This window comes from Pyxicephalus adspersus, chromosome 11 (assembly GCF_032062135.1).
Source record: "Pyxicephalus adspersus chromosome 11, UCB_Pads_2.0, whole genome shotgun sequence".
Taxonomy (NCBI): domain Eukaryota; kingdom Metazoa; phylum Chordata; class Amphibia; order Anura; family Pyxicephalidae; genus Pyxicephalus; species Pyxicephalus adspersus.
The window spans coordinates 58515905-58529948 of NC_092868.1; the positions used below are offsets into that span (position 1 = coordinate 58515905).

The 14044-nt window shown below is 40.3% G+C and overlaps 1 protein-coding gene across 1 annotated transcript in view; it reads left to right on the forward strand.

Moving 5' to 3' along the window:
* DCPS (decapping enzyme, scavenger) overlaps positions 1–12925 on the forward strand; it is a 14742-nt gene extending 1817 nt beyond the window's left edge. The window contains exons 4-6 of the mRNA XM_072426115.1: positions 1815–1928; positions 10989–11099; positions 12531–12925. Of these exons, the coding sequence (XP_072282216.1) occupies positions 1815–1928; positions 10989–11099; positions 12531–12797 (492 nt within the window). The 3' untranslated portion in view covers positions 12798–12925. The remainder of the gene's footprint in view (positions 1–1814; positions 1929–10988; positions 11100–12530) is intronic.
* Positions 12926–14044: the final 1119 nt, after the last annotated feature.

The window sequence follows — 14044 nt, forward strand, 5'->3', positions numbered from 1 at the left end:
GGTGGGAAGGCTGTGTATGGGGTAGGTAGGTAGGTGGGAAGGCTGTGTATGGGGTAGGTAGGTGGGTGGGAAGGCTGTGTATGGGGTAGGTAGGTGGGTGAGAAGGCTGTGTATGGGGTAGATTTCATTCATATTGGATTGTAGAGTGGAGAGTCGGGTTAGTGGAATACAGTATTGTGTCACAGTAGTTGACGAGTAGATGAGAGTTAAGAAGCTGATAGCATCGACTTCATTGATTCCATAAATCATTAAAATAACAATAGAACACAATGCAAGCCTTGCAAAATAATTTCTATACCAGAACACAGAAACAATAAATACAATTAAATGAAAATAAATCCTTTTTGTTGTAAAAGAAAATTATACAAAGCTCATTGGGGACATCTAGTGGCTAAATACTAAAAGTACATCATAAACATTCCTAACAGTGTGGCCTCTTCTTTAATATTATTTTTATTATTATTATTAACCAGTATTTATATAGCACTGACAATTTACACAGTGCTGTACAAAGTCCATAGTCATGTCTCTAGCTGTTACTCCATGGGTCTCTTAAAGAGGAAGTAAAGTCAAACCTCACCCAAAACAAAATACACTTACCTTTTTTCCTTTTGACGAAAGGACCAAGAGCCTCTCAGAATGCGTGACGTAGGTATCCCCGGAGGCTTTGTTTGTGCTCCCATTCATCATATGAGAATTAGGGGGCGGTGCTGAAACTTTAAAAAAAAAAAAAAAGGCAAAAATTTTTTTTACTATACATAAAAGTGTTGTGTACCCTTTATGTATAGTAAATAATTCTGAGTTTAGGTATGCTTTAATCTAAAGTCCCTACCATAGTCATATGTCATTATCACAGTCTAGGGTAAATTTTTGGGCGAAGCCAATTAACCTAACTGCATGTTAGGAATATGGGAGTAAACCGGAGTACCCGTAGTAAACCCACACAAACACAGGGAGAACCTGCAAACTCCATGCAGATATTGTCCTGGCTGGGATTCGAAACTGAGACCCAGCACTGCAAAGGCCGCTAACCACTGAGCCACTGTGTATTGTTTGAAGAGCACTCCAAAAATTATTATTAATCCAAAAACGTGCAGGAAAATTTTTTTTTTTGTTTGTTTTTTGGCATTCTAATCCTGCTTTGTGAAAGCAATAATAAAGAAATTAAAATGATAGCATTTATTTTTTTTTAAAAAGCACCAATTTTGATTTGCTCCCCCCCTGACCAGGCTTATAGATTTGCCCGTTGTCTGCCAATGATACGTCACTAGGGAATGCCTGCAGATCTTGGGAATGTACTTGCAAAATTGTGCACGTGCTCAGAGATGCATATATATGAATGACCATGAGATTGGCAAAATCTTATGGGATTTTGGTGTTTGATTTACGAGTCCTGCCGCACCCCCTAGTGATGTATACAGCACCAGAAGGCTGTAGGAGGGCACTAACTTTGCCCTTACCCCGTTGCTTTATTTTAGCATCACATTTTAAGAGAAGGCAGATAAAAGATTTGTTTAGTCTGGGGTAAAAGGTCGCCTTTAAAGTGAATGCAAGTGCAAACATTTTTTAAAATAATATAATCATTACTAGTATTATTTTGGGTACTTTAGGGAAGGGCACAAATTTTTATCTGGATTGTTTTTTCTGCTTTTGTTCCATGCTGTGCTCTATAATACCGGCCCCTAAACTAAAAGCCAGGCACAGCTGACCAAAGTTAGGGTTTAAATTTCAGGATGACAAAGGAGATTTGTCGATATTGTATGAAAGCTCAGCTGTATCATAACTGGGTCTGGGTCGCCATCTTTGTCTTACAGTGGGTCTATAATATCCTGGAGAAGAAAGCGGAGGCTGACCGCATTGTATATGAGAATGCAGATCCAGAAAACGGCTTTGTCCTTCTCCCGGATTTCAAGTGGAACCAAAAGCAGGTATGTAATCTCTCCGCAGAATGATCACCTTCCTGTGTTTCTCTCCGTTTCAGCAAATGTAAATATATAAGTGTGATATTGTTAGCTGAAAATGTAAATAACTTGTGCTCAAGTGTGAAGATTGTAATTATATTGAACAGAGTTTGTTGTCAACCACAAAAGGAGTAAGATTAACAAGAATTAAGAATTATAGAAATGACACCTTGTTTGCTCTATCATCTGGAACCCGAGGACACAGATGTCTGATCACAATTAATAATAATAGGTGAGGTCTTGAGGTCCCCCAGTGACATTTTATTAATTTCTTTACACACCGTTTTCTGATTTCTTTTAGCTAGTTAAGCAACACACAGTATCCACTTCCTCCTTCTGTATGATGCAAAACTGCTTTGATGACGTCCACACCGCTCTCTATATCTATGTACTGTATATACAAGGTGCATTCTCAAGGGGCGTGCCATGACACCCTGCTCTCACTATCCAGAATGCAGGGTGTCAGTTAACCTAGAAGACTGTCTAGTGGCTGACATCTAGTGGCTAAAAGGAAGTACTGCAGAGGAAAGTTTTTTTTTCTTTTTCTTAACATTTAAAAGAAAAAAAAATTATACTTAACTGGACTTAAAATTCTATCCCTGAACTTAGCCAATGATATTTTGTTACTTTTGGAGGAAGTGGGGAAACATTGGGTAGTGAGGGCAAAATTTTCTTATGCAAGGGCACACTAAGCATAACTCTCACTCATTTAGGTCTAAAGTTTGAAGTCTGGTGAACCACAAAAACAACAATTGTGTCGTCCACCCAATCAGAAAGTGTTTGATTATTCAGATAGAGTGCAGTTGAGATTTTGTTGAAAAGGTATGTTGGGTGATAAGCAAATCATAGATAATATTAGTGTTAAGCTGAACTCTTGCTGTATCATATTTGTTGCATGCTTGTGAAGGACGAATGTGTACTGCATATTGTACTGAATGCTTTAAGTGTAATTTTCATGAGCACCTTACAATGCACATTAGAAGCTGCAACAAGTAAAATCCAAACTCCCCTGTCCCTGCTATTTACTTTCTGCGTGGTCAGCCATTTAGTCTTTGCATTGGTTGTGAAGGGGTGGATGAAGATAATGTGATATAATGTAGTAATAATAAAGCCTTCTGCTTAGAATAATTCCCATCTTGCACCTTTGTGCTCCAATCACCTGCAAAGCACCAACTGAAGTTATTGTAATGTAAAAGTTGTCTGATAGTTCACCAGGTAATTGTAATTCTCCACCAGCAGAGGGCGCACTGGTACCTCTTACATTTTTCAGCAGTTTTGCACCTCCAGGTCCCTTGCAGCACCTGCTTTGCAGCTTATGATGTTGCTTGTAATTGCACAACATCTAAAGAGAGAGAGATTGGCTGTTTTAGGGAAAAGGTTTCACATGAGCTGCTTATTCTAATCCTTTTTTCTGCACAGAAACGGGCACCTTCCCAATTCCTGGCTTTTCTAGAAACATCTTATTGTAGGAACGATTAGGAATTATTGAGATCTCATTAGGATATGTGGCACAGGTATAAAAGACGCTTGTATTGTTTTTGTCCTAAAGAGAACCAGTCATAACAGAACCTAAAAACCCCTTATTGCACTTTCCCTTATTACCCTCTTGGACTTCTTTTCTTTATTCCCCCAATAACTGCTGCTTTCCCCTGGCTTGCTGGAGAGTCCCTCTGAGTCCTGATGTACAATGCAGGACATGGCTTCATGTGAGCTGCAAAACCATTTTTTGTTCACGGCAGCCCAACGCGTTGCACAGAATTAGACCCTGTGCTCACACCGCAGCACTTTTCCATACAATAGGGGGACGGGTTCTGTAGTCTACAGATATTACTAGAAACAATGTAACTGATATAAGTGCAGCAGAGATATAGGAAGTTACCAGCTCATAGATCAGATATATTTAAAGAACTTTCAGCAAAAACAAAATTATATACAGGTAGTCCCCGGGTTACATACACAGGGACTGTAGGTTTGTTCTTAAGTTGAATTTGTTTGTAAGTCAGAACAGGTACATTATTTTAATAAATGCAATTAGGACAGATGTTTGTCTCAACATATTATAAGGCAGTGTGGTGTCAGTTACTCACTGCGAGTTAATCACAAACAAAGCAAAAAAAAAAAATCTTTATGGAGCCTAGACGTTCATTAACTTCTGAAGCAAGCTGTGCTTTGATATGCAAAAAGAAACAATTGCAGAGTTTGTCTTGGTCATTAAAGAGTTACAAGAGGTTGCAGAACAGCAAAAGATTTCTTGTGCAAGTCATGCAAACCGCCCCTCCCCCCTTCAAGCCTCTGTCCTGCACACAAACAAGCAGGGAAGTCCATTCGTATATAGGAGTCATCCATATGTCAGATGTTCTCAACTCAGGAACTGTCTGTATACAAATTACTTTTACAGGTTTAAGGTTGTCGATCCTTCTGCAAACCAAGCCCAAGTGGGCCCAAACTGTCCTGTCTTCCATCTTCTTTTTGGCGCTGATTGGACACCAGGTGCAGACATCTTCTATCTTCTCTCTTACAGCTTCTTCTCGTGTCACCTGATCTCACACTGCACAGCCGTGAAAATGTAAAAAAAAAAGAAAGTGTTGATCTCATTGCGCATGCGTTCCAGGATAGCCCTTTATGACCCATGCCCGATGTTGAGCATGCCCAGAAAGAGCAGCCCGCAGCCCCCTTGGGTATGTGAAGTAGGTATCCCACAAGCCTATGGGTTTCCCTTTCAGGTCGTTACCATCGTGGAAGAAGAGGGGTCCTCCTCTTCAAACAAAAGACATTTTTATTATATAAAGAGTGGCTAACCTTTTTATATATTTTTAAAAATGTGGTGACAGGTCCACTTTAACAGAGCAGGTTTAAACCCGCAATACTCACATTTCCCATTCCAGGGCAGGGTGCTGCTTTGTCTTTCTTCTCTTTCTTGATTGGTCGGTCTGGGATAATGTAGCTCAAGCGCGCAGGAGTCCATTTACTGGCATGCGCAGGGGAAGCACATGGGCAGCTCAGCTTTCCAGAGCGATCAGGCAGGCAGAAGGGAATATTGCAGTAAAGACATCGCCTGCAATAAAGACCGGCCTGATCACTGGTTCATAAAAGTATAACTTTATTGTTAAAAATGTGCTCATTCCTGTTCATCCGGTTTTAATTTAAACCATTTACAGTGTTCACCCCCCTGGGTGGGAAGAAGCTGTAGGTGAATAGCGGCCCCGGTATTGTGACCCAACTTTACACTAAAAACACCCGGGTGGTTAGTGAGAAGTGCCGGGTGGTGCGCCCACTTGGAAGAGGCCGGGGAGATCACTAAATAAAAAGATTGATCTGCGATATCTTGTTATGTTTTCACTATTTCTCCTCCGCTTTGTATTTGTAGCCATTGTAAGAAAGCAAACTTTATAACTTATTTTGAAGTCCCTTTGCAGGAGACCTGTGAGTGGCTGGGCACTGTCTTTCATTTCATTGTGGTCAGCCGCTCAATATTGAGCTATGGATGGAGATTCTGTGAAACTCGTCCTTGTTTTGGCAGGTTTTACTCATACTGAGCCACTTAAGATTCTTGTGTAAAACAAACGTTGTAATCCGCTCCATCGCGGGGTAATGAATCACAAACTTCTGGCTGAGTTCTCAGAAACTTTTATAGGGAAGTTTGTGGGGTTGGACGGCTATTAGTCATCTTATGCTGCATTTCACTTTCTGCAAGCCCACAAGAGTTCACATCAGAAGTGGCACACCCCGCAATGATTAAATCATATTTAAAGTAGACCGTTCAGTAAATTTAATAAACGATGTGTCACAAAATACAGCAATCGTATTGTTTATTTAGGCGTACATAATTATTCCACCTTTAGGTAGTGTTGTCAGCTGATTTAGGTAAAACAATATATTAGTTTAATGACTGAGGGCATTTCACACCCTCAAAGAGCCACATTGATCTGCCACAGACTCAATCACTGTCCCTGCCCCTCCCATTCAAGTGAATGGGAGCACAGGGATTATTTTTGCATGCAGCTACAACAGATCACAACACATTTCCCAAATGCAATAAGCTACTGTTTAGGATTTGCACCGCGGTCTCATGCAAATCAGGTTGATCGAAGTATGGTTGCTTTTCCTGGCCACACGCCAGCATTTTGCAGTGCGCCCCAGAGCAGAAAACCATGTGATTCTACATCGGGAATCTGACCTAAAGAGGAATTGGGATACCAAAAAAATGGGGTTGTGGCACATATAAAGTACAACCTAATATGTGTATAGCGTAATACAGAGGAAAAAGTAGTAACTTCCAACAGAATTTGCCCCAGGGCGGGTGGTCAGATGGGTGGGTGGTCAGAAAGTCGTTGGGGCAATATATCACAAATTTTGTGTTCCCAGTTGTTTCTATAAGAATCCAGTAAGCCGTATAATTCTATCCTATCAGAATGTCCCATTGTCTTTGTATTATTATTATTATAATTATTATTATTACACAGTATTTATATAGTGCCGACATATTATGCAGCGCTGTACAAAGTCAATAGTCACGTGACTAGCTGTATTTCTAAAGGGCTCACAATCTCCCTAACATAGTCTTGTCTTTAATACAGCCTAAGGTCAATTTTGGGGGAAGCCAATTAACCTAACTGCATGTTTTTGGAATGCGAGAGTACCCAGAGGAAACACACAAACACAGGGAGAACCTGCAAACTCCGTATTATGCCCCAACTATTGGTGCCCCTTTATGGTAACCACCCAAAATCAGCCAGCTGGTTACTGAAAACTGCCAGGTGGGGCGCCCAGCTAAAAGGTACTGGAGAGAACACTGACTTCAAAATACAGGGAATGAAAGAATATCTGTTTGGATTATTATAAAGAAAAACTGTATGAATGAGGGCAACAACTAAGATAGTGGGTTAGGATAAATGAACTTGAAGGGGGTTGTTTAGGGATGGGTAACAGTATCCCTTTATATAAAAAAAAAAGCTATTTTTGAGCCAAGGACCAGTGACCTTGACCTTAAAAAATTTTACTTTTTTTGTATACCCTGTTTCCCTGATGATAAGACACTGTCTTATTTTTTTTTGAAGGCCAAAATATGCTCTAGGGCTTATTTTCAGGGGGATGCCTTATTTACCCATGAAGAAGACTACAGTACACAGTTATTGTTCATGTGCCATTCATGTCCACTTCTGATCAATCTGTGCCAATCATTGTCCCCTTCTGATCAATCATGTGCCATTCCTGTCCCCTTCTGATCAATCATGTGCCATTCATGTCCACTTCTGATCAATCTGTGCCAATCATTGTCCCCTTCTGATCAATCATGTGCCATTCCTGTCCCCTTCTGATCAATCTGTGCCAATCATTGTCCCCTTCTGATTAATCTGATCCATTCATTGTCCCCTTCTACTGTAATCAATAATATACTGTACCATTTAATGTCCCATTCTAAAGCTTACCGTATATAGAGTAGTATTGCTCACAGCAAAAAAAAACCTGTCTGAACTCCTGAACAAACTCCTGCAGTCTCCGTTAGGGAGGGATGAGGGAAGCTGCCTGTGTTTGCTTGGGCGGAGTCACGTGCGCGCACTGCAGTCCTGTCACTTCCTCTTCATGAAGGGGCGCGGCACACACGGAGGAACCACACACGGAGTCACCCACCGTACCACCCGATTCTGGTAAATAATCGGTGGGTGGCTTATTTGCGGGGGGGGGCTTATTTTTCATTTTTCCCTAAAAAGGGGGGGCTGTCTTATTTGATGGCCCTGCCTTATCATCGGGGAAACACGGTATTTGTCAATTTATTGTTAATTTTTTGTTACTGTAATTGTTACTGACATTTACACTATTAAATAGATAAACATTGGCATCTGCAGGGCTTATTTTGTTAGTGAACTACAACAATACCTAACGAATGCTAAGTAGTCATTTCTCAGGTGTATGTAGACAGAAAGTGGTGTTGATATGTAACCAACAATGAAAACAGGTGATAGGTTATCTAAACAAAACCTTTTCCCAGGGAGGTGGCCCGGAAAGCACTGACTATCTGATAGATACTGATACTGCCAATAGATAAGCCACCATCCATCACAGGCGGGACAGCTGTAGAGGATTCCTAGAGATCCAGTCGAGTAGCATTTCCTTACACAGGACATTATTATTTTTAATTATTATTATTATACAGTATTTATATGGCGCCATCATATTACGCAGCGCTGTCCATAGTCGTGTCACTAACTGTCCCTCAAAGGAGCTCACAATCTAATGTTTCTACCATAGTCATATGTGATTAATATTATAGTCTAAGGTCAATTGTTAGGGAGAAGCCAGTTAACCTAACTGCATGTTTTTGGGATGTGGGAGGAAACCGGAGTACCCGGAGAAAACCCACGCAGACACGGGGAAAACCTGCAAACTCCATGGAGATAATGTCCTGGCTGGGGATCGAACCTGGGACCTAGTGCTGCAAAGGCCAGAGTGCTAACCCCTGAGCCACCGTGCTGCCCATTGCTGGACATTGCTGCAAAGGCTGGCAGGATCACCATGTTCAGCGTTGAACCCAGAAATGTTTTTATGTTGGGTGGGAAGAAGCTGTAGCTAGGTGGCAGCCTCTGTGTTGTGAGCCAACTCTTTAGTAACTACCAAAAAACAGCCCGGGGGTTACTGAAGAGTGCCGGGTGGTGCGCCCAACTAACAGGGGCCAGGTGAGAACACTAATGTTGTAAAAGGGACAAGACAGCATAATATTTTTGGGTTTTTTTGCAACTTTAAATTAAAAAAAAGTTGAGCAAATTTTTTTAGGAATAAAAAACCATTTTCAGCTGCAATGCATTCGCTCCAGAGATGTTCTTCTGTCCACCTCCTGATCATTTTTTGGGTTTAAACGATGGCCAATGGCCTTCAACCTACTTCCAGTGAGCCCAGGCTGTCACACACCCACTCCCAGGGTGCTGCATCATCTCCATGCTTGGGTTCACAGTAGCCCTGCTCTGAATGAGCAAAGCTGGAGGACTTCCAAATAAATGTATATCCATTTAAATGATAAATTTACAATATAAATAATGCATTAAAAAAATATAATATTTCCAGCTTTAGGTACATTCGGGTATTTTCTCGTTTCCCATCCCTGATTAGTGTCTGAGAACTCCGGGTCATGTGACGGCACAGTCGGGCTCGGAGAGCTTTAATAGCTCCCCTTGTCTTATCCCGTAAAGTGGATGTTTGTGTTGCCAGGAACTGCTGAGTTTGTCCTTATCAGCTGCTTATGATGATCTGTTCGCTAATAGCGGGATCAGATTTACCGCCTGAACAAAGAGCCAAAGATGGGAGACTTCTGAAGCTGCGGATTGATGAGCCTCCTGGAAGCCGGTGAGATTACACAGCGAGAACTTCCACTCTGTGTGCTGCGCTTTCTTTTTTTCCTTTGCCCTGAATCGCCTTACAGTTCTGAAGAATGGTTCCCTTTGAAGATTTGTACAAGGAGACAGATTGTCACCCCTGCCCCCTCTGTGCATATCTGTATAAAGACTCGTGCTGGGTTCCCAGACTGACCCTATAGAACAGAAGCAACAAAACAAAAGTTTCCATTTTCATTATAAAAAAAACTTTAAAGCTGAATTCCAGGCATATAAAAAAACAAAAAGATAAATTTAGAGTTAAAATAGATTTATTCATTGAGGCCAAGCACCTAAGGGTAACTATTTTGCATCAAACTTTATATAATTATCGAAATTCTGACATTTTCATTGTTCTTTTTTGAGATTGTGATTAGGGCTTCCTGTGTATTAGATGATCCCCTGAAGAAACAGGCTTGTCCTGCGAAACGTGTTGGGATTCCCAAACATCGCCTGAATATTAGTAACACCAAGAGGCTGACCCTATTTTGGTTGATTCTGTTATTATGCTTTACCTTTGGTGGCGTCGCATTTGTTTTGTGCTTTCGCATGCTTCATGTTGCTGCTATATTAGGCCGTGATTTTATTACTTTATATATTTATGAATCTTATTGTGTGGCACAACTCCCTGCTTTTCTGGAAGTCTTCCTTCCTTGGGTATAATGTTGGAAACCCTTTTTCTTTGAAAGACAAAACATTCTTTTATGAATACATTTTTTACCTGAATTTGGCTTACTGTTGTAGTGTCTGTAAGAGATTGGGCTTAGGAATGGGGGAAACAGCACAAGGAGCCAATGAGGTGTGTGTCAGTACTCATATGCTAGCAGGATACATTCTATTAGGATCAGTGAAAGAGTGGCGCACAGATGAGCTCGTCATTTGCTGCTTCTTCGTTCACTTCCTAGTCCCCAGCTAGTAAAGGGGGGGGGGGGAACAAGGCCTGTAAATGCACAAAAAATAAGTCTCTGTCCTGCTAGAGCTGTGTAAATCTCAGCACTGGATGGACAGATCCTTTTGGCAGGTAAAACGTAGCACCAGATTTATGCATGTTTGCAGTTTGCCTTCAGGTTAGCTTTAATTTCATTTATTATTTGTCCTGCGTATGGACGCTTCATCCATCCATCATTTAGATTCAGAGTTTTGCTCAGCCGCTGTCATTTTATAAGGCGAGTTTCAACCTGATTGATGGCAGTGTGACAACACAGAACGTTCGTGAAGGGAATCTATTACAGGAATCGACAGATTGTGTAATTGTGAGCGGTGCCTTCAAACACCCTCCGTATATAAATGTTGATTTATGCTCCAAATAGTAATGTGGTATAGAACACCAAAGCATCGCCAAATGCAACGATCCGCTTTGCCTGCTGTGTTTATAAATAAAGAATTTTTTACATATTCTAATTGTTCCTGACAATAACAGTATTGAATCGAGGCACAATGGCATCTGACATAGTGATCACATGATTTAGAATTGTTTGGGGATGGCGATTGTGTAGATTAAGGTTCCCATAGCTCAGGAAAACATAAATCTTCTGATCGTGTAAAGGAAGTTATAAAAGCTGAGTATGAGGTGATTTTGTTTTTTCATTTGAAGACGGTTAATAAAATAAAGCCGGTTATCAGTAACTGTTACATGAAAGTAAATTTTTGCTACTTTTTTCAGGTCGAAGATTTGTATCTCATCGCCATTTGTCACAAGCGAGGAATCAAGTCTTTGCGGGATCTTACAGCTGACCATCTGCCATTGCTTAGGAATATTATGAAAGAAGGAAAGGTAAAAAAATATATGAGGCTCTTATTTATTATTATCACCATATTTATAAAGCGCCGACATATTACACAGCCCTGTACAAAGCCCATAGTCATGTGACTAGCTGTCCCTCAAAGGAGCTCACAATCTAATGTCCCTACCATAGTCATATGTCATTACCACAGTCTAAGGACAATTTTAGGGCAAGCCAATTATCCTAACTGCATGTTTTTGAAATGTGTGAGTACTCGGAGGAAACCCACCAACCCTGCAAACTCCATGCAGATAGATTCCTGGATGAGATTCTAACCTGGGACCCAGAGCTGCAAAGGCCAGAGTGCTAACCACTGAGCCACTGTGCTGCCCACACAGACAAATTAATCCTAATAACTCTATGACCCCTTTAAACTTTTACATGGGCCAATTTTGCATTTTTTTTAAGCTAAAATGTAAATACGTATTAATAAAATATATTTCTAAGACTTTTTTCACTTTTAAATAAAGTGCTGTTATCACGTTTTCCCCATTCTCAGACCTAAAGGGACACTTTTACCCCTCCATAGACACATACAGACAATGGGCCTGATTTATTAAAGATCTCCAGGACTGGAAAAGATACCTGGGTGATCCAGCAACCCTGCAATTGATCCGGTCCAGGGTTGAAAACATTTGTCAATTATCAAATACATTTTAGGCAATCCATTCCATGTTTGCTGGATCCCCCAGGTTTTCCTATGATAGTCTATGTTCTCTAGTCTTGGAGAACTTTAATAAATCAGGCCCCACAGTTTGTATAAAGGGGAATCCCAGTGGTTCACCTGTTTGTTTACATCCCATCAGCACCTTTTATCCCTGTAGTCTTCAGTGTTCTCCCTGGACCCTTTTAGCTGGGCGCACCACCCGGCAATTTTCAGCATCCACCCGGCTGTGGTTACTGATGAGTTGGGTCACAATACAGGGGCTGCCACCCTCCTACAATTTCCTCTCACCCAGCATAAAAAAATTTCTGGGTTGAGCACTGGTCTTTAATAGGGGGGTTGGTTCCTGCAGTGAGTAAAAAGGGCCCCAAAGACGTCAGTGGTGCTGTAATATGCAGGTGAATCTGCTGCACCATTGGAATCTGCTGGCTTTCATATAATGAAGTGTGGATTTTGGAAGGTGAGGAGGGGGTCAGGGTAATGGGAAATGTGATAACTGCACTTTATTTTGACATTGAATCTCCTTTGTAAAGTTTTAATAGTCTGCACCTTTTAAAAATATACTTGCTGATTCTTCGATTAACGTCCTTAGTATAGAGCGGCAATGCTCTGTCCCTGTCTCCTATCTGTGCTCCTACGTGTCTAAGAGATTGGTATTTATTTGATCATTCTTAAAAATAAAACAAGCGATGTGATTGGTACATTTGTATGTACATAGAAAAGAATTTTGAATTTCATTGCTGCCTCTGTGTTTTAGGAAGCCATTCTGAAGCGTTTTGGCCTGCAGGGAAACCAGCTTCGAATATATCTGCACTACCAACCTTCGTATTACCACCTGCACGTTCATTTCACCGCACTGGGCCATGACGCACCGGGAACGACGGTGGAACGCGCCCACTTGCTTAATGATGTCATCCAGAACATAGAGATGGACTCGCGGTACTATGAGACCCGAACGCTGACCTACGCATTGCGGGAAGATGAAGCCCTGCTAAAGAGTTTTAAAGATGCAGGAAAATTCTAAATGTTTTTAACAAGTGTTTTGTAATTTTGGTAAAACTTTGTTTATAAATGTCTTTTACTTTGTAGCAACCAGGACATGTGATTTTTTTTTTATGCCAGATAATTTAATAAAAAAAGTTTGTAAAACAATGTATGTTGTAGAATTATATAAATGTGTTAAATAATGAATTACACTGATGGTTATATATAAAGTCTATAGGATGTTATCAGAACTGATATAATTATTAAAAACAAAACACTGGTGCTTATGTGAAGGTCAATAAATAGGAATTATAGGTGCCATATTCAGTGTAAAAAGTCCAAATAACATGACAAGACCTCATTAGGATCACATGTGAAAAACTGCTGACGCGTTTCATGATTCGGACATTCATCAAGACATTCATCAAGTGTATTAGAACTTGGATGATGATCTCCCTTTCTGTACCAATCGATCTTAACATTTGGACATTTCATAAATGTACTTTCAACAAGGTCTTACCGTGATTTTTTTTTTTTGACCAGTTGGGGGATTTTCCTGTACTTCTCAGGAAAAAGTGAGAGAAAAGTAGAATTCCCCTCTTAGTTGTATTTATTGGGCAATTTCCCCAATTTCCTGCACTGATGACAACTGGTCACATTTGTTATGGTGCCAGCGTTACCCCAACAACAAATAAAAACTACTTCCTATGTATTAATCATATATAAACTCTAACTCCACTTTTGCTATAAAATTAAAGTACATCCTTCTCTGTGGAACATACTATGGGTCTTTCATGTTACCTTCTTTAAGGGGCTCTATAAAATAGTGAATCTGACATTTCCTCAATGGTGGAAATAAATACTGCCATTGAAACACATGGACCTGGAAAATTCTCATGTCTGATTCCCAGTTTTATAAATAGAGCCCTAATTGTGGTATGAATGAGTACTTAGTGGTAGAGATTTTATTATCACTATAATCACCTGAGCAGTCCTGCCGATATATTGCTGGATAAGTAGTAAGCCCATCATACATGTATAAAAATGTCTGGGTGAATTTCTTATAAAAAACATGGATATTGGCCTGATCTGAGCTATTAATAACACAAAGTGATACAAAATAAACTAACAAAAACATAAATGCACATTTTTGGTTTTGTAATAAAAACGGAGGCTTGCTGCATATTTAAATGGAGAAGAAAATCCCAATCTTCTAGAAGAGTGTTGTAAAGTGAGAGAAAGTTTCTTTTTATCCTTATTTAATGTACAGCGCTGCGTAATATGTTG